General features: G+C 41.2%; 1 protein-coding gene across 1 annotated transcript in view; it reads right to left on the reverse strand.

Annotated features, from left to right (window-relative positions):
• Nucleotides 1–3,102: 3,102 nt before the first annotated feature.
• GRB2 (growth factor receptor bound protein 2) overlaps nt 3,103–21,785 on the reverse strand; it is a 49,650-nt gene continuing 30,967 nt past the window's right edge. Inside the window, exons 3-6 of the mRNA XM_081850911.1 lie at nt 12,914–13,011; nt 9,076–9,198; nt 6,935–7,103; nt 3,103–5,318 (exon numbers count right to left, since the gene is read on the reverse strand). Coding sequence (XP_081707037.1) covers nt 5,133–5,318; nt 6,935–7,103; nt 9,076–9,198; nt 12,914–13,011 — 576 coding nt within the window. The 3' untranslated portion in view covers nt 3,103–5,132. The remainder of the gene's footprint in view (nt 5,319–6,934; nt 7,104–9,075; nt 9,199–12,913; nt 13,012–21,785) is intronic.

The following is a 21,785-nucleotide window of genomic DNA, read 5'->3' on the forward strand; positions in this document are numbered from 1 at the left end:
CGTAAAAATCCATATAAACTAATTTTTGCTCTCTGGTGCTATCTGGTATTATAACACATTCGAAACGTATTATTGTGACAAATATAGCTGAGTCCCTAATCTTTTTAGTATGGCAATCAACAAATCCAAAATTACCCAGTACGGTGACCCATCAATTTATTGTCAAATGAATTTTGGACCTTAGGCAGCCACATATTTCATGCATTTTAACTGCAAATGTTTGCCTGTTTTATAAGTGTCACTTGCATCCCTATTAATCTGTACTTGCATCCCTATTAATCTGTAATTTGGTGAAGTATTTATGCTACTTATAAAGTTGGTTTACAATTTTGTTTATGCAGTGGTTGCTGCTTTAGAGGCAAATATCCATCAAGGACAGCAATTTGAAAGTACCAATCCCTTCTCTAAATGGAGACAAAAAGATAAAATGCAAAGGATTTAATTTGTTCAGTAGTTATGCCGAGTGGTATCGTAGTCCTTTCGCCTAATCCTCAACCCCAACCAGCATGGCCAGTGGTGATAGCGGCATGAGGACAAATTCCCCTATCTCTGCTCTAATGTACATCCTCTCCCATTTTCAGTGCTTGTGCATTGTGAAAAACAACAACTTTGTGTTTAAAAATTTGTGATGTAGTAGTTAGTTTAGGTCCCTGCTGAACAGAAGCAGGATTTGTTACCTCCTAGTTATGTCAGTTTTCTATATGCCAATGTCATATTTTCCCAGAGCTCGTTAGATAGACATGTCCCCAGATACAGTAAATGATGTGGGTGGGGAGACTGCATATGGGAAAGTATAAAAAGGAACTAAAATGGAGTGTCAGCAATTCTGATCTGCGAAATGAAGAAGGTCTTATTCCCAGAGATTATTTCGTAAACACAGTATCTAAACAGGCATCAAACTGCATTTTAAATGCATAGCCCACGCAAGAAAGGTTAGCCCTCTGTGAGGGAACCTGTGTGTTTTAATACTGGATAAGGATATATAGCAAGTTTGTTGCTGTGGTTACTCGTTGGCTAAATTTAGAGCTTTTGAAGCGGAGGCTAACCGACAGCCAAGATTTAAAATTTGAGCCATATGTCTTCTGATGGCTGATGGTTTGCCAGCAATCAGCACAGCAGGCAAGTATGCAGATTTTCTTTCTTAAATAAAAGCTTGGATAGAATGTGACATCTAGAGAAATTGTATTTGCCTCAAAAAGGAGTTTTGAATGCAAAATTGAGCACCATTTACGAACGGAACAGAGGCAAAGATTACATCAGTAATAGGCGGGGGCAGGGGGAAGAGACAGGAAAAATGTGGTCAGACTATTTTTCTCTCTTCATCTGAGATCTTCTTCTTCTACCTTAGTGAACTTAGGTGGTCAGTAGCTCTGCTGGCTTTGGGTCAAATGTCCCTTGCAAAATTTCCTGAAGTTTTGGGGTTTTTTTAAAGACTGAAGTACAATACTAATTGTATCTACTCAGAAGTAGATCTTGTTGAATTCAATGGCACCTACGCTCAGGTAAGTGGGGTTAAGATTGCAGCCTAAATCAGAATACTTCTAAAAATAAACAATCCAAACTCAGTTTTGCAACACCAGCTTAAGTAGTCCAGGCTGTAACTCATACACTGCTCTGAGGATTTTTTTTACCGTCAGCAAAATGTGTGAAAAGTCTCCAAAAAAAAGTGCAAAAATGATTAAGACCCATACCATCCTGCCAAAGAACTTTTAACCCAACTTACAGGGGGAAAGCAGCCCCCAGGCAGTGGGATAGATAGAACATAATATTGTGTCGTACTTTGAAGACCTACAAGCAGGCAATACCGACATTGTACAAGCCTAGCCACTTTCTCCCCAACATGGCTCTTTGTGGCACATCCAGACTTCTGCTTGTCTGGCTGCGTTTCCCTGGGAAAACCCAATCTTTTAAGGTTTTCCATGGATTGACATTTGCTCCGATTCAGCACCAAGAGCGGGTTTTTCCAGGGGAAATAGAAAAACGCTCAACCCCATGCCTAGAAAGTACAGGACAAGCAGAAAACCGCTCAGACAAGCAGAAGTGTGGACCAGCCCTTAGGCAGGATGGTCTCGGTTCTGATAAACTCCATGCAGACAGCAGAACTGCCAAGTGCCCTCTTTCCAAAAGCAGCCCTCCCAGCTTTTGCACCCAAGTTATGCAAATACTAACGGAATTCCAGAATCAGCCTTTGACAGAGGAACTGTTCCAAATGAGAGCAAGAAGACTGCAGTACCAAGTGCCTAAGCACCAACACGAGTCCAAAAACCATGGCCTTACGAGATAAGTGGTTTATGTATTATTTTGTTACCAATGTTAGAGTCAGAAGTTCACGTGAATATGTAGATGATCTGGTTTGCTTTTAGCCTATAGGAAGTTTCAAATGGCGCACTGTCAAATTCTGAGTTCTTTCAGCTTGGCCCAGTCCAGGGGCAGTCTTGGCTGTCAGGGTTTCTCTGGCAAATCTTCTACAGTAAATATTGAACTAAACATTAAATGTTAAAATATTTGGCTGAATATAGCATTAAAAAAATTGCACCAGATGGTGAGTCAGAAAGTGTGCGGGCACATTTGGAGTGGGAGGGTTTGTGGTGTCCACCAGCTGAAACCATTATAAACAGAATACACATAGGCTCTGCAACTTGCATGTCTAGGATACAGCATCCTTCTCCTTTCCCCGTGCCCTATCTCAGTCTGAAGAATCTCACCTCAACCTCTTTAATACCTTCCCATCCATTATGACATATCAGCCCAGGATACAGTTTGAAAGTGTTACACGTGACTGTTTCTTCAGTAAGTGATGTGAGATTTAAGGTCCGTACTGTATGGTTCAAGGGAAGTATTGTGTTATTTTATGTTTCGTTTGTGGCGGATATTGAGCTTTTAGCTGTCACCAACCTTTGACCTCTAGTGTAACAGATATCTATGCTGAACAGGTGAGATTTTGGGTGGGTAGCAAATTATCTGAAGATGCAGAACCTTCCGTGGATCACTTTTTCAGGGTGCAATCCTAACCCCACTTACCTGCAGGAGTAGAGATGGTTAGGAGAACTGCAGCCCTAAATTAGCTGATGGTTCATTAAATGAACAGAAAAGACACTGATATTCAAGTGAAGAATTTGTTGTATATTTATTATTCACAGTTAATTACTAACTACCAAATGCTGCTGCTGAGTTAAAGGATTAAGTACATAGGCCTTTTTTTATTTAAACACTGATTTTTTTTAATATATATATACACACAAGACATTATGTCTGCAAGGCTGCATGATATACACCGATTCCAAAATAAGAAAACAATCAAATGGTCCAAGTGTAGAATGCCATAGATTCCTTTTCCAATCATTTTAGAAAGAAGAAAGTATGGGGGAGAGGGAAAGAAAAAGTCAGCTAGCAAGGAATGGGTGAGAAATCAATACGCTACAGGGTAGCTTTTTCTTTCATCTGCTGGGAGAAATGGAAGTGTAAGGCAGAGTCCATCTCAGGAGTAACACACTTGTAACACTTAGTATAAAAAGGCACCTGCCAACACAGGAATTTTCCCCATTTGGGCGGAAAAGAAGATATCTGTGGTAGCTTTGGGATCTGTTGTTGGGATGAAAGTTTCAGCCATGTGGCTCAGCAAAAGGAAATAAGGTGTGTATTGGCACAAAGAGCTCTGCAGGTTGCTCTTTCATGTCCAAGTCCATTCATAAAACTATGAATGGCTTTAGTGAATCTTATCTGGGGCCGCAAGATTGAAATACAACCCCCAACAGCCTGCTGTAAGTTGGAAGAAACACAACTCCTCCAACTATGGTAACACTGGCATGTGGAGACAGGGAAAATCTGAAGCATGAAGATACCAGATTCCTCTTTTCGAGAACAAGTCAACGACTCTAATCGAGACCCAGTCTCTCTCATATATATATATATAGTATGTATGTTTATAAAGGGGAACTGAACTGCTTATCACTAAGCATCATCTTTAATTATATACTTGGAAAGCACCCAATGTGTAATTAAGCACAATTTCTTGATGCCTCCCTGTAATATTTTTTTGGGGAAATGACAGTTTCACAGGACATCCCAGAATATTCAGTCTCCACCACATGGCAGTGTCATACAACATGCCACATTCTTCATAATGGTGCAATCTCTCTTTTCTCTCAAGGGCCCCTGGCTGCAGGTCCTAGCCCTGCCTCTTGTAAAACACTTTTATGTCTTTCCCCACCTGGTAATAAAGAATATCAGGTGCTTATACACATTTTAAAGCTCCATCTGGTTTATGGAAGGCTTCGTATTTAATAATAAAGCTACATCCCTCCCATTCAACCCCTTAAATATTTACATAAAAGCGGGGGGGGGGGGAATCTGAAAGCTCTGGACTGTCCTTTTAACTTAAAAAAGAATAAGGAAATGAGGGAAAGGCACTAATGGAAAAATAGAAGAATGTGCTCAACCACACACTTAAACAAATTTTAAAAGCTGTCATGGTTAATGAGAGCATGATCTAGCTGTAGCAGAAAATTTGTCATGACAGCCTGCAACCTGTGGTGGTAAAAGCCCCACCTTCTTCCCTTTGCTCTGAAGCAGCTGGGTTTTCAGATGGGAGGGTATGTAGGCGGAATTAAGACCCTATCTTACCCAGGCAAAATACTGAAGGCAAAAGTAAAGTTGGCATATGGCATGTGTGTGTTTTGCTTTTAAACTGGGTAGTGGATTTGGTTCCTTTCTCGGTCCCTTCATAAAGGCCGTTTGCATAAGTAGCAAACACCAGCAGAGCTTCTCCATCTTATCTTCCTTGAGTGGCATGGCATGGACTTCATATAGCATTAAAACTTCATGCACTGATGAACTGGTGTGTCAGCGTTGGGGGAGAAAGGACAAGCGAACGAAAGGGGCCACCCGGAAGTAACCGAAGAAATCTGTTAATATCTATTTAATTTAAAAGGTAAGTTTTGGCGCACAAGTTGGACCCTTCTCCTGTCCCCTCCCCACAAAGTTCCATACTGAGTGGGGGGAATAAAGTGTTCCCTCTCCGGCAGAGAGGTGACTCAGATTTATGGCCTGATGACTGGAGATCACTGGCTGCACTTAGATTCTGAATGTGTACTGTTTCTCCTGTTTCCTTAAATAATCTTTAATAATTTGCTCTAGATGTTCCGGTTCACTGGGGTCACGTAGTTGCGTGGAAACATGCCTGTTTGGTCGTGGCAGGCTCCCTTCCACCAGTTGGGATCAGAATTGTCAAGGACCCGGATAAAGTCTCCACGGCGAAAGCCCAGCTCACCTTCCTCTTGAGGGTCAAAATCAAAGAGAGCCTGAACATATGTGGGTTGCTGCAGACCAAAGAAAAGAAGGGTGAGTTATTATTGCTCTACACATCTCCAATTTTCATTTTCTGCTAATGGTGAGCCAGTTCTGGATCCGGCCCTGCCTAGATGCAGTTGCTCACCCCTTTGGTAAAGCTACCAATTTGGCTTCTACTGATTTTAAAAAATAGAGTACACCACATAAAATTAATATACACTTACGTTAATGCAAAAACTGTTTTGTTTTTCTTGAGTCCTGTTTTTTGCCTACCAATGAACCTGCATTGAAAGGGTACAGTGCTCACTAAAGAATCAGGTAAAAAGTCTGGCAGGTGTTGCCAAATCTGCATTGTCACTGGAGGACCAAGAAAAGTCTGTGGCATGCAGGGCCTTTCACTAGTTAAGCTTAATGGACTAGCTGTGAACCTTCATTGGCCGAGGCTCTAGCTAGTAGTGTTACCCATGTACTGGCAAGCTTGAGATTAGACTCCTGAAATACAACCCCCGTTATATTTGACCAATGGATTGGTGAGAGTTGCAGTTCAATGTCTGGAGGGTACCCTATTGGATTATTGCAATGCACTGTTGAGAGGCTGCCTTTGCAAACTTTTCAGAAACTGCAAACGGCAGATCTCAGTAGTACCAAGAGCAAGCTATACACAATTCCAAACCCTGGCTGTTTAAAGCCCTAAGTGACTTGAGAGCTGGTTATCTGAAGGACAACCTTCTACTTCCATGTGAGATTGTCCATATCCTGTGTTCACCTTCAGAGATGCAACTTTGCTTCCTACCATTCAGTTAGGTGGGTGGCGATACCACCTTATCGGCTGCAGCACTGCCTATTTGGAACAGCCTCCCCCCAGGAAGTTCACCTTGTGTCAACTTTTGATAATATGTGGTGGTGGTGGTTGTTTTTTCTTTTATTCATCCAAACATTTGAGCAAACTGAATTGTAGCCAGTGCTAATGAGAGCAAAATGAAGCCTCACATAAGGAAATTCTCTGCCCAGTTCTCACTACTGCAGCCTCTACCGTGGCAGAAGGCCATAGGCAATTGTGTGGGATGGGATATGGGGCACCCCACCACCCCATGGATCTTTTTATTTCAGTCTTCTGCTTGACAGTATTGACTGTGTTGTTGCTGCTAATTATTTTTAAAATTGAGTCTCTGTGTGCGTGTGTGTAATATGCACAACAGCCTGGAAGCCTTATATCAAAGGGAGGCTTGTACATTTTCTAAGTGTGGTATCCTTAGCCATGAAAGAAAGGCACTGTAGTAACAAACATTATAAACCGGCAGCCTCATACCCGGCCTTGCTCAGGAATTCTAAGAAACCAAAGTATCAGCGCAGTTTTGAAAAGTGGAGTCTACCATCTTGATTCAGAATGGTGCCCATTTGTATCCCAAAAGAGGTGCTCCTTGATCTCAGGAACCATCGTGCAAAATTTGCTTACAATATCTTAAGAGGTGGCTAAATACACAGTGGACAAAGAATGCTCCAAAATATATAGCAGGTATTAGAATTGCGCTTATACTCCAAACTGTAAAATCCCCTAAAACACAGATTTGCGTAAGGTTATTATTGAATAATATAGAACATTTGAAGATGGAAATGAGGCAGAACTCCACTCATGCTCCTTTACCTGAGGCACCTGCTCAATGTCTCGAAGAAATATCTGCTGATTCCTGGAGACAGAGGTCGATCTGTGATAGTCTACCAACTCATTCAGAGAATTGAACTTTACCACCCAGAGGAAATACTTGCCAGCCCCATCTCGAAGCACCTTGAAGTGCTGCACATCATTTCCAAATCTAAATAGAAAGAGAAGAACATGCCCAGGCTTTTATTTATTCTTCTAATGTGTATGCAAATGCATGACAGGTACTATTGTCTGCTGTTGCTAAAGCAAACATTTATTTGTACGTACACAGGCTAACAGTCAGAGAATTTAGTCTCAGACAAGGCACGAGTCCAAGGAAAGGACTCAGTTCCTTGGAGATATTTGGCCTGCTTCAGAATTCCAAGACAGACTGGATCAGAGATGGTCCAAGGTGAAGCAGGCTAGCTCCAAGGCTCTGGAATGTTGGGAGGGCTCCTAAGGCGTTCTTAATAACCTCGCTTAAGCCTTCCATAAATGGTAAACTCCAGGCGGAGAATAGAATAGGAGAGGAGGCAGAAGAGGAAGGGTGTCTGTAAGTGACAGTTCTAGCTTCAAGCAGGGAATGGCTTTACCAGGACTCTGCTCTTGTTTTCAATCTATATCCTTTTGATATAGGATACCAAAAGAACATAATAAACTTTGCACTTTCTGTAGCCTTGGTGCAAACTGAGAAGATTAAAAAAATAATAATATTGTTTTTCATTTGTAACTCCCTAACCCCTGCATCTATCCTTCTGAAATTTTGCAGGGAACGTATCTGGGGGCATTTCTACATTGTATATTATGTTCTTCCAAACACAAGCATATCAAACTCTTAACAAAAATTTCACACTTTAAAGGCATTTCTTATAGAAAGCCTTGCAGCTATGCCTGAAATTTGGCAGGATTTATCTTCTCAGAAGTGACCACTATGCCTGCAAATAATTCTGCTCAATAATAACTACAGGTTATAGGCGTTTGTTGCTTTCACCCTAATAGTCAAAAGACATCTGAGGCTTCAGATAATGAGGTGAGTTAGCTATTTTCCTTTGACATGAAGTGAGGCACAATGTTAATCCATGCCAGCGAGGCAGGTACTGAGTATTTTCTTTCTCTCTAAGCTAACAGGACCTATTGTTGGTTCTAGGCAAATATGGATTTCAGTGATCCTTGAACGATAGGTGGCAGTACTGTGCTATGAGAAGTCAGCATGTGTCACTGATTACCACTGCTAATAAATACATATGCTGGTTTTATAGTAAAGGTGTAATAAACTATTAGAATGAACATTCTATTAATATCTTGGTTTGATTATTCCCAACAGGTTTTCATTTGTACCAAAGCTGATCTATTACAATGTAGGAGAAGAAGACTGAAAGAAACACTTGAGGACTATTCACAGAGTCAAGAACAAAAACACCAAACTTCTACATACTTGGATAGTCAAGAAAGCCTCTCCCTTACAATATGAGCCTATCTGGGAGACTGCATGGTAGCATTTGGAAGGGCAAAGCTATGCAGAAGGACTCAGCAAGGTACACATGGTTTTCTATTTGTACAGTATCAATTCATGTAGCTAGAGTTTAATAATTATTTTTATTTGATTTAAAGGAAACAACAGAACCTATTTACAAAAGGCGATTAGCGCCAATGTGGCAACAGCACCTTATCTGGAAACATGCAAGTTGCTGAAGGATACCTTCAGAGATGAGAGATTCGGGTGATAAATCAATGAACACAAAGACCCTTAAAAAGTGTAGAATCCTGGAGTTAACAGTGATTTCCCTAGGGTATTATGAAGGATTCTATATATTTGAAAAGCATTTTACAACTTTACCAGCCCTAATTGCAAAATGCCTGAGATTTGAGAAGGAAAGCACTAAAAAGCAAGATGGGCAGGGGTGGAGGGAGAGACGAGAAAGCAGGACAACCAATAAGCGTCCCCATATATCACTTGCAGACAAGTGGTAGCCCACTTTTTAAAAAAACCATAGTCAAGTTACTGCACCAACATTTCCAAGTTTTGTAGTCAGGGAAACAAGGACTAGATTTTATGGCAGAAGTAAGAATAATTCAAATAGGCTTATTTCACCTGCAGTTTAAGTGCAGAACGTGTTTATCCACCAACTATCATGCACACTTACTTGACGGAGAGAGAAAAGTCCCCGGGAGCACTCTCACTCTCTCTTATGAGGAAGGCACCATCATGTCTCTGTTTGCCCAACATCTCCTCAGCTTTTGCTCGGGGGATCTTCCCAAAAAACCACCTGTGCAAACACAGTTGAAAATTAAGCATAATTCAAACTCCAAAAAGGCAAGTTTGGATATGTTCATAGCTGGGAAGTAATCTGACAGGCATAATCAATTGAACTGTTCCACGAGGCTGCACTTAAATAATGTTTTTAAAAAGTAATTTAAAAGATTGAAGTGATATAAAACTAGGGATTCCATAAATAACATCAAGTTCCAGTAAGTAATAGATACCACTTCATTTTTTAAAGAAGTCAATTTCCTCAACATCTCTTGATTTAGCAGTTTTTGCCATTTCCAAGGCTTTTAACCACTGCATTATAGGAACAGAGGCAAGAGAATTTGGCTGAAACAATGAGATTCAGGATTAACAAGTTATAGATTCTTAAGGAACTTCTCCCGTCCTTTAAAATTATTTGTAGTGATTTAATTTCTTTACTTCAGATTCCCAATAGCAAGCATTCCCATTAAAATAAACCACACACACTCTACTCCTAGCAAAACCAGAATAGTGACTATTAGGGCAGATAGGATTTTGCACCATTTTGCAACTCTGCTTTATGGGTGCCCACTGTAGTTGCTACCTAGGAAAGCTTTGTTTTGCATGTACTGAATCTAAGCCCCATGATTAACGGCATTTGGGGGAACATGGTTTAAGTTTACAAGTGCCTTAGGGCTATTCACACTAAAAACCATTTTGGAAGGTAGATCACACAAATCCATCTCAAACACTTAGAGACAATGTGGTATAGTGGCTAAAGGAGACTCTGCTACAAGTAAGGAAGTTTGAAATCAGAAAGGTTTGCCTCCATCATGAAGTCATTACTTGGATTTAGGCAAGCCTCTTTCTCAGCCTCAGTCCTCTGCCCCCCAAATGCAATATGGGGGATAATACTGACTATACAGAATTGTAAGGATTACTAGATAGCGCACGTTAAGTGCCTCAAACACTAGAAAGCACTTCACAAATGTTGCATTAATGCCTCTCTGTGCTTTCCATTGCAAGATCTGTCAATAACTTAAACATTTGTCACTGATACTTCTTAGTAGTTAGAAAAATCTGGCTCTTGCCAGAAGCAATGGGAAACACACAAGGTTGGTGGATTGATTATGTCATGAGAGCTGCATCTGTTCATCTTCTGATTCCAATTTCACATGTCAGATATAGTATTGGAATTGCCACAAAACCGACTTTGGTTTTATATTGGGGCTGCGTTATATGGCTTATTCTTCCAGAACTAGACAGAACTTTTCTGTAAGCATAGTAGTGATTCATACAAAAGAAGCATGATCTATAAGTTTACATTATGTGCAGATCTCTGCATGCATTCTAGACTGGCTGCATTGTCGGGTTTGGTCAGAAAACTACATCCCAAACAGTTAGCAACTTCTACAAGAAAACAAAAGCTGAGGTGCACTTGCAGGTCTGCGGGTCATGGCCAGTGTCTTAGGAAGGTTTCATTTCTCCCTTTCCATGTACGTACACGTTGCCCTGGGTTTCTGCCTCAGAAACTCAGCAACCACAATTTTGGCCTCTGAAAACATTTGCGGCCAGTCACCATGGAGCCATGTTATTGAGAGCTCAATTTGTTTCACATTCACATGTGAAACGTATCAATAGAATGTAATTGAAGCATGCTTCCTTATTACAGCAGTCAACCAATTCAAAACCAAACACTGCTGTTTACTAATGGACAAAGTAACCTGCACTGATTGTGTAATGTGTTCAGCTTCTTTTAACAGGGCAACTCTCTTTGCCAACTTGTAATGCCTAAAGGCCATTCCTCCTGATTACCAGAGCTATCCTGAGGTAAGGTGTTGGGGATCTGTAGCCCTTAAAAATATCAAGAGGCAATTGTTATAGATAACCATATAGATAACCATAAGAGGGGGAAACACAACTTCCAAAACAGAATAAATCCAGCAACAGCTTAACACCAAGGTGGAATCTACACACATATTAAAACACAGTGAAAATGGTTTTTTAAACTGTCGCTATCTAGTGACACATTTGTATAATGCACTTTACAACATATTTAAAACATTTTATTTGCAGCTGTGTAGCTGAGTCCCAAGATAAAATGAATGACGTTAAAACAAGTTTTTTTTTTAAAAAAAAGCAACCCAAAAATAAAACACTCAAATATTTTAAGATGAAAAGCAAGGGCAAATAAGGTCTTCACCTAGTGCCAATAGGAATACCAAAAAGGTGCCCAGTGAGCCTTTACAGAAAAGGCATTCTACAACTGGAGCACCAGCAGTGAAAAGGGCCTTAGAATATGACCCTAAAGTCTTGTTAGTTAGCAAAACTATGTGACCATGTGAATTCCTAGAGAGGAGCTTGCAGTCGCTTCACTCTTTTCCAGTTCTTTTTATTGATGCCCAATGCTGAGCTAAGCCAAGGTTTGGTGAAGCATGTTGTCCAAACTGGGACTCATGGTTAAGCTCTCTTGCTCACCAACCACAAGTTGTAGCCAAGATTTATTCTTGCTTGTTTGCTTCCTACATTTGTGAAATATCATTCAGTGTCTCAAAGGGACACCTGTACTGAAGTTTTGGAAAACATAAAAAAGTTCAAATCCAACCAATTAACTGCTTGAAACAGTGATGAGTAATAGAGTAAAATTCTTTAATTGGCTGGCAGCCTTAGAATGACCCTATATTGAAATTAAGCCTAAGTAACTATGACTAGTTTCGCACAAAGTCCTCTCCTATAAACCTTGCCCCTGTTTAGATTGTAAGCTCTTTAGGACAGGTTTTTGCTTATGTTATCTCTCTTCAAGAAGGCAGCAAGTGACAAAGTAGAAATGAGGGGAAAGGTCTGCATGGAAAGGACGACTAGAAGAATTAGAAGTATTTGTTGAGATGGAGCAAAACTGGAAAACTATAAGCAGCAAAACCTGAGAATGAATGGCAAAGGTGGGTTTCAAAATTAGATTTCAACTGGAATTATTGTTTAGTGAAAGGGTTTCAGGACTGAGATTTTACAAAGAATACTGTGTAAGTTTCTCGGCACCGGCCTTGTGCTGCTGGCAACAGAATGTGTATACACAGCTTAGTGAACAGGAATTGTCTTCCTTACATATCCTCAGTATTGAGACCATGTAGTACTTAATATAGTGAACGATTGCCTGATATCAATGGAAAGAAAGAACTAAACATTTAATAAGCTGTCAGCGGTAATATTTTACAGGAAATACTGACTAGTAAGGACCACACATCTAGTATAGAATATACAAAGATTTTTAGTAGGTTCACGAAGAAAAAGAGTATTTTTGGTGACAGGGAAAACAGGCAGGAAATAATTTTACACTAATGAAGTGTGTACCATTCGCAAAGGTTTCCTTTTGAACAGTTAAAGCCTGACCATTACTACAGCAGAATCAAATGTTATGTTGGGTGAAGCCTGTCTAGTTCAAACTGCAACAAAAGCCAACAACCTGGGCTTTACTGTTGATTTTGCAAGACTCACAGTGAGTGTACTGAGTGGGAATGCAGTTCACATGATCCACTTTGTTGCTGCCAATGTCAACAACTGGCACTACAACCCCTGCATTGATGGCATCCCTGCCATCCAAAATATGGTCAGAGGATTGATGGCTCTCATGGGAATGAAAAAGTTTTCCAGAGATATCCTTCCTGCATTGACAACTACCAGAACTGCAAGTGAGCTTGGCCAGAATTTGGCCCTAAGCATAATGTCACACACAGAAGTCATGGTACTTTACTTACGGATGTGGTTTCATTTCAATATAATTTTTGGGAATGAAGCCATCTTTGCCATTGAGTTCCGCCTTGTACCAATTTTGATCACATTCTTCGTTCAAAACCTGGGGGAGAGGGGATTAAAGAAACACAAATTTACATTTCAGGATAGCATGATGTTGATATACTCTGATTTAAGCCTACTTTATGAAAAGCCAGATAGTTTCAAAGCACTCTTACCCTACTGCAGTAGCTGAAAAGTAAATTAGACCAAGTCAAACTACATTCTGTAGACATTTCAAAGTCAAGCCATATTCTGACACTCACTCTGAAATATGGAATTAATTGTGTTAAACAGAGCATGTATTTTGTCTCCTAGGAGGACCAGGCAGTGGTATGTCAGTCCAATACCAAGCTCTATTACATTTAAAAATCCATCACATGATCTACATAAAGCTATTTTATAGCCTATTACAGCCATTGTTGAATCGTACTGTGTACTTCAAATCTGAAAGCCTATAACTGGTTTCTTTTTAAATTTACCCTTCAATCAGCTTTGTATTTGATCCCCTTCTTCCATTAAGATTGTCTTAGAGCTCTTTCAAGTCTTAAAGCAGCTCACACTTCTGCTTTTCATTGGGGGTCTGTATCATCCAAAAAGGAACATGGGCGTTTCCGCAGATGAAGCAGAACTCCACACACATTTGTGGCCCTCATCTCATCCCCATGAAGTCCAACCTTGACTCTATACCTGTGGCAAGCTCTTCCCAAATCAATGTACTCCAGCTGAAGGGATAGTGACATCCAATTAAGATGCTTTGTTTATCAGCTAATTTGCTTCCATGGAGTAAGAAACACAATATATTTCTATGAAAATTTAAAGAGGGCCTTTTTATTGAACAGCCACATAATAAGAGTAGCGATGAACACAGATAGTAAACTATTAAGACATAAACCCTAAATGCAACTTCACAGGGCACAACTCTAAAGTCCTCTTAATATGCTCATTTTAAATCTGGTAAGTTTAGCTGATTGCAGTAATTTATTAATGATTTCAGACCTCCTGTTAACATTCACGTGGTATAGCAAACACTGGTGTCCACACATGCCATACTCTATACCATTTCTCCCTATATAAGCTTCCCTATATAAAAATGCACTGCATCAAAAGAAATCTGGAAGCCAAACATTTTCATCAATCTAGGAAGAGAACTTCTCTTTGTAGACACTAGACGTGAAGTGAAAATTCCTACAGAGCTGAAAGCCAAGTCAGTAATTAATCTAACCAAATTGATGGGAAGTAAAGCAACTGTTTCTTTTATGCTAGAACATTTGTGCTTGAGAGGAAGGATATTTTTAGCAGCCACACATGAACCAATGGCCTTAAGTCTGTATCTAGCCTCCTATTACAGTAATAGTAAGGGAGTTCTGGACTGCAGCCTGTCAGATTCCTAGTTTGATAAGAGAACTCTTATCAATTCACACCCAGCTGTCTCCATGGAAACAGAAAAGACAGCTTTTTCTGCAATAGCTTGAAAATTCACAAGAGGTTCTCAGGCCAAACTAGACAATGGCCCAATTTCCACACCACATTAAATAACAGTTTTACACTAACTATGGTTTCATGTAAACAAGCACTGTGCTGGTGCACCCTACTAAAGGGTTCTGAGAGCATTCTTCCCCTGTTCCTGCATAACCAAGTGGTGGCTTGTTCTTCAAATCAACCTTTTTGCTGCAAAGATCACCAAAACCTCCAAAGCATAATATATTTTCTGCATTGACCAGATTCACCACATTGAGATCATCTGATTAAATGTGTTATCATTCAGACAACATCAAAAACACACTAATTCAGTTAATTTTAGGCCCAAAGGCTTTGATTATGTAGTGTTGCTCGTGTGAACATGAAGGCTGGCAATATCAACCCCAATCCCCGCTGTGTGGGAACCCCTTGCAGACCACCACAGCACCTGGAGAGACAGACAGGTTGTGCATCCATAGCAACAACCAGAGGAGGACTGACTGCTGGGAGGAGCACAGAGAGAAGAAATGCCATGGTGCACTTGCAGCAGCACAACTGGATGCCTTCCTCTGCCCCAGCTGCAACAAAACATGTTGCTCCCGTATTGGTCTCTACAGCCATAGCAGGCACTTAACCTTTCAACAAATAGTTTGACTTCACCTCCAAAGAAGCACTCCTCTATTGTCTCCTGAGACAGACGGGTGTGAACATATAATATTTTTCCTACATGGAAATATTACCAACGCTGAAAATATTTAGGGAATCTCAAAGCTGCCTCTGAAACATCACAATAACGTTTAATGGTGTACACTATATTCTGTCAGTAGTTTCTCTACTTCATTAACGATCAGAGTAAATGGTTTGTTGGGACTAAGCTAGACAAAAAGCTGAAATGCACAGAATATCCTTGCTTACACTACAGAACTTGAGAATGTATTAGGGGATAGTAACAGAAAAGAAATTTACAATTAAATATTTAGCTACTACCCCTTGGGGAAAATCAGAACCAGTCATTTAGCTTCTGACTGCTTCTCTTTAGAGTCATGCATTGTCCTGGATATTACAAACCAAACCAAAAAGCCATTCACTGTTTCATTTCTGTCTGCTCCTTTCACTCACATGTGCCACTTTATTAATCTTTTAGTGCAGCCAGTCGTTCTTTTAAGCAGCTCAGCCCTCATCATAGATGCATGCTAACTCCCATGAGCTTCCACCCCAAAAGAAAAAAAAAATTCTTAAAAAGAGGAAGCAGAACATTCTAAGAGACAAAGAGCTGAGTTTACTGTGAGTGCAGTGAGCAGTCTGAGAGCACCATCCTCTTCTAACTAGCTACAGCACTCAGGATGTTATCAAGGAAACAGAAGACTGAACATCCTTCCTTATTTGCAGCTCAATCTACATTTAACAGTGAAACTGAGGAATACAGCATTTATTCAGGGAACATACATATCAGTCCATACTTAGGTACATCCTAGTAATATATATACAGCAGCTCTACATTTCCAATTCTGAATGTCTGCTCAGGGCCCAAACTTGCAACTACCTTACAGCTTAGTAAGTACATACTGTATTTTTGAGTTATTTACTGATACGGAAAGGGGGGGGGCATGTCTTCTTCACCTTCTTCTTCGCTACAATATATCCATTTATTTCCAATTGTCAATGTAAATAGGGACTAAAATCTATATAATTCATAGAAAACCAACGTGCCAATTTGCTCAATTTCTCTAGGACTCCATGACACCTCCCCTGTCCTCCATAATCCCTCAAGCAAGGTGTCAAGACCCTAATCCTGTCAAATCACTCTGCCAAGCCTTTCCTCCGGGCAATGCCAGGTGGCAGACTATGCGTGGCAGACTATGCAATGCCTGGTGACAGACTATGCATAACCCCCTCCCTCCTCCATATGTTAATCCTGTGTAACCCAACCTCTTCTTAATGTATTCATGATGTAACTGGGATGTATTTTGCACTGTATTGTGGGACATGGAGGGAAGTTTCAAAAGTTCATGTCACCCCTTTCTCGCTGTTCAATCTCGCCTTGAACCTGTTGCGCAATAAACTTGGATCTTCTGCAGTTTGCTCCTGTCTCCGGCTGAGCTCATTTTCCTCCGCAGGGACCCACGGACTTAGTCCGACGAGCTGGGTGGCAGAGCAGCCTCGCACCCAGATTTTACCATAACATTTACCATGGGTAGTTTTTCTTTACTCTTCAAATTGTACGTGTTATATCCTGGTATATTCTTGTTCCCTCCCACCTCTGAGCACCATTTAGCAGCAAACTGCCGCTACTTATACAGTGGTACCTTGGGTTAAGAACTTAATGTGTTCTGGAGGTCTGTTCTTAACCTGAAATTGTTCTTAACCTGAAGCACCACTTTAGCTAATGGGGCCTCCTGCTGCCACTGCACAATTTCTGTTCTCATCATGAAGCAAAGTTCTTAACCCAAGGTACTATTTCTGGGTTAGCAGAGTCTGTAACCTGAAGCGTCTGTAACCCGAGGTACCACTGTATTAAAAACCCAACAGCCTGCCTTTTTGTTTACATCAACCTAAGATGTGTGCACAAGCTTCCAGTCTATTTTGTAAAAACCTCAAGAACTTTCTCATGACACAAAATTAGGCCAGAGGTGGTCTAAATTTAATCGAAACCTAACTTGTGCTTACATTGGTATCTGCTAAAAGCATTCCAAGTGTCAGAGTGAGAGGTTTAAAGTAGAAGTGTTAGCCCCTTTCCTTTTCACCTGGGTGGCTGGCCTGGCATATCTTCTTGTTCACCTCAATCTCTTACTGCTGCTCTTCCTAAGTTCCTGCTGGGAAAATAAATGAACATGCCAGACCACTGTGATTGTCAATTGTTTGGTTGCTAGAAACTTAACAAAGTCTGCAGCTGGGATGTACAAAGCTGGTGCTTTCCCCCCAGGCAGCTGACTTACAGACCACATAAATTCATTATAATGTAGAATGGCACAGCCCCTTCATAAACCAAGGTGATGTGGACCCCCCGGCCCTGCAGAACATGCTTCTATTATGCTTTCTACGCAATATAGTGAGAGCTGGACCATAAAGAAGGCTGATCGCCAAATAATTGATGCTTTTGAATTATGGTGCTGGAGGAGACTCTTGAGAATCCCATGGACTGCAAGAAGATCAAACCTATCCATTCTTAAGGAAATCAGCCCTGAGTGCTCACTGGAAGGACAGATCCTGAAGCTGAGGCTCCAATACTTTGGCCACCTCATGAGAAGACTCCCTGGAAAAGACCCTGATGTTGGGAAAGATTGAGGGCACAAGGAGAAGGGGACGACAGAGGATGAGATGGCTGGACAGTGTTCTCAAAGCTACCAGCATAAGTTTGACCAAACTGCAGGAGGCAGTGGAAGACAGGAGTGCCGGGCGTGCTCTGGTCCATGGGGTCACGAAGAGTCGGACATGACACAACAACAACAACAACAACAACAACAACAACAACAACAACAACGCAATGTAAGTGTTAGCCATGCATTACAAATGGACCCAACTAGAACTTAAGGATAAATACAGGTATTAAGAAAGTCATCAGTTTCTATTATCTTTAAAGTTCTTAAACCTTTGTTTTAAACTCAGTACACAAATTCTTAAAATTCATTCCCACCACTGCCTTCTCCCCCTTCCCTTTCCTTCCTACTAGAATTACTATCATAGTATTGCATTAGGGGGATTACCACTTCTGCTCAACATTAATGAGGTTGAGAATTCTCAGCAAAAACACCGTGCACTTAAAACCAAGATACCATCACCACACTCGGCTTCCTGTAACCGAATCAGGAATTGACACTGATCAAATATCTAAGAATGTGATAATGGAACTAATGTAGCTCTACCTACCTTCTCAGCACCTTCAGAACTCTTAGGTGGGGTTGGGAACTGGATCTGGCCAACGGACTGATACTTGCCTTCCCCATCAATATGGGTCAACTTTGATTGGGGCGGGGAGCACCATGGTTGAGGATTTATAGAAGCTGTATTTAGTGGACACATGTAGAAAAGAGTAAAGATATACATTAACTGACATCATGTGCCACCTTCAAAGAGGCGAGCTGCAACTGCTGATCAGCTGATACACTGAACCTCTATGAAGAAGGTGTGCTGTCAATGCTAATCAGTTGAGAAGGAAGCTTCAAAAGGTGCTTGTTTGGCTCTTTTGGAGCTGTGTTCTGTCCCACACCCAGTGTCACATATTCTGGGACCTGGGCCAGGACTAATTGGGCCCACAGGCCAGAGGTTCCCCATCCCTGCTCTTATGTCTTTTCCATATGCTTTGGCACATCTTTTGAAATTGGTCATGCCAATATAAGTGACTTTGATCTGAATAGTCTTTCAGATGACATTGATGATAATCTTCTTTGCACAACCACGTGAAGAGCTTGTTTATCCATCGACTAATTTATGTGTTCTTTCTATATCCATGCCTCTTTCCAGCCATTTCCCCTTAATGTCACCAAGCAACTACCAAAGACAATTCATGCTTTGCCACTAAATGCAGCTTCTGTAAACCCTCAAATATGGCTCTAAAGAGCCATTGCTCAAGAGGCATGGGACTATATTGCTGACCTAGTTTTAACTGTGAAACAAAACTGTATGAAGTAAACAACTCTTTGGTCATGAAAATGACTTACATGTAACGCTTCAAAGACATGCATGCGGAAAAAACTACTGATGCTTCTGTTTTCTCCTTTGATCTTTTTTTTTTTTTAAGACAAGGGTGGCAAATCCACAAGCAAGAGCAAACTCACCAAGCCATTTTAAATGGACCACCAAACCAACTGATACCTTCTGAAAGGCATCTCTTCCTGACCTTGCAAAAAGCTCCTCTTCTTCCCGTTGTGTGCTGATGTGCTAGTGCACAAAAAGGGAAGGAACACATTTGCAAGGAAAGGAAGAAGGAAGTATCTTCCTCCCTACTGCAACAATGCAATGGAGAGGAGTGGAAATGCTGCCTTTTACTCTTCACCAAAAGATCTGTGAACAACAAAATACAGTGCCCTTCATCACACCACTGCAATGGTCGGAAGCAGGGAGCTGTTTTTGTGACAGAGGGCATAAGTCCCTCATTGGAGTGGTCAACTTTCAATGCGGTCCTCAGGCTGAAAAAAAGTTCACCTTCCCTGCTTTATAAGGGCTCAGTCAAAATACTGCATTTTACAAACTTAGGAAAATCTAAAGATTTGTATATTTGACCAAGACAGACTAATAATAATACTAATGATAATATTTTTATTGTTTATACCCTGTCCACCTGGCTGGGTTTCCCCAGCCACTCTGGGCAGCTTCTGGCAAAACATAAAAAATAATAAAATGTCAGACATTTAAAACTTCCCTGACCTGAACAGGACTGCCTTCAGATGTCTTCTAAAAGTTGTGTAATTCTTTATTTCCCTGACCTCTGATGAGAGGACATTCCACAGAGAGGGCACCACTGCTGAGAAGGCCTCTGCCTGGCTCCCTGTAACTTTACTTCTTGCAGTGAGGGAACCACCAGAAGACCCTTAGAAGTGGACCTCTGTGTTCGGGCCAAATGATGGAGGTGGAGACGCTCCTTCAGGTATACTGGGCCGAAACCAGTAATAAAAAGAGTATGCTCAAGCTTCCTCCCTACTCTTCAAAAATCAGGACACATACTTGAGCTCAAACATTTTGGCTTACATAGTCTTATGATTTAGAAAGCAATATAAAATGCTCCATCGGAACTGCATTAACAGAATATTCCAACAGATATCCAACATCGCTCAATATGAGGTTTCTCCATATTAACTGTTAGATTTCTTTTAGCTAACACAACTTACAAAGGACGTAAAAAAGAGCTTACCAAAAAAGGGAGACTGGCTTACCAGTCTGTATTTTGAAAAAGCAAGCGTACCCTAATTTTGTTATTTCCAGCTATCACTATTTTCACAGCTATTGAAGAAGGGGTTAAAGCAGGGAGTTCTCTCTAAACCTAGAACACTTAACTGAATGAGATGAGAATAATACGATTACCATAATCTACCTCACACATATACAGCTGGGGTCTTGCCTAATCACTCCATTCCAAGACAACTGGAGAAGCTTGACAGGGATAACAGGCCAATTTCCGAGAATAAGCAGCTTTTCAAGGTTTACTGCCCCCCACCCGACCCGCAAAAGCAAGTAAACATGTTTTGCCAGCTCCTTGGTCAAAAAGGCAATCTGCAACAGCGTGCATTGTCTGACATTAAACTAGGAGGACCCCACTGACACTGATAAATCTTACAATGTTTAAACAACATAAATTTACATTTCTTCTTGGCCGAATATCATATCATATATTTCAATGCAGACTTTCCTTCCGGAAATCAAGCAGAAGTGGTATTCATTACAAGTGACTGGCTGATACACCCAACCCTAAGCTTGCATCCAAGCACAAAATCATGCCATATGGTCATCAACAAAGATCAAGTATGCCATGGAATTGCAGCTCAAGGAAAGGAGTCTAAATACTGCTTTATGTAAATCCTTTTTTTTCAGAGGTTTGCTATACTGTAGCTAAACAAGAGGACAGAGAATTCTTTGGTGGGGGGGGGAGGAAAGGGGGAATGGGGTTCTTATATGTAGTGAAAAGATGGCTGAACTACGTTTGGCATTGTTTATTTAACAAACAGCTACAAAACAGTGTTAACTGTACAAGTGCAAAGCCAACAAGGAAGAATTCATGAACGTGATTAATCTGTTACTTTTCCAAAGGGACAGACAAAAACCTCAATTTTATTGCAAATCCACCTGCACAACTGGATCAGTACAGAAGGCCAAGATACTCACCATGTGTAAGTTTTGTCTCTTCCCATTTTATTACATGAAGAGCAGTTGCAATGAGATTTCTACATATACAGTGGTGCCTCGCAAGACGAAATTAATTCGTTCCGCAAGTTTTTTCTTCTTGCGAGTTTTTCGTCTTGCGAAGCACGGTTTCCCATAGGAATGCATTGAAAATCAATTAATGTGTTCCTATGGAGACCGCTTGCCAGGCTGGCAGTGCGGAGAAGGGCTTTTCTCCCCACCGCAAGCCTTCAGGACAGGTACGGGAACAGAGGGGAAGGCGCGCAGAGCTTCTCCTCTGTTCCCGGGGCTTGCGGTGGGAGGACGGTTTTTCCTCCCCACGCCAACATTCAGAACAGCATTCTGGAAGTTGGCGGTGGGAAGGAAAACCCAAGTCTTCAGGACAGCCACCCGAAGGCTGGCGGCGGGAGGAGGTCTCTCCGCCCCACCGCCAGCCTTCGGAGCAGCCTTCCGAAGGCTGCCGGTGGGGCGGAGAGACCTCCTCCCGCCGCCAGCCTTCGGAGCAGCCTTCTGAAGGCTGCCGGTGGGGCGGAGAGACCTCCT

This window comes from Podarcis erhardii, assembly GCF_964252035.2.
Source record: "Podarcis erhardii genome assembly, chromosome: 2".
In the NCBI taxonomy this organism is placed as follows: domain Eukaryota; kingdom Metazoa; phylum Chordata; class Lepidosauria; order Squamata; family Lacertidae; genus Podarcis; species Podarcis erhardii.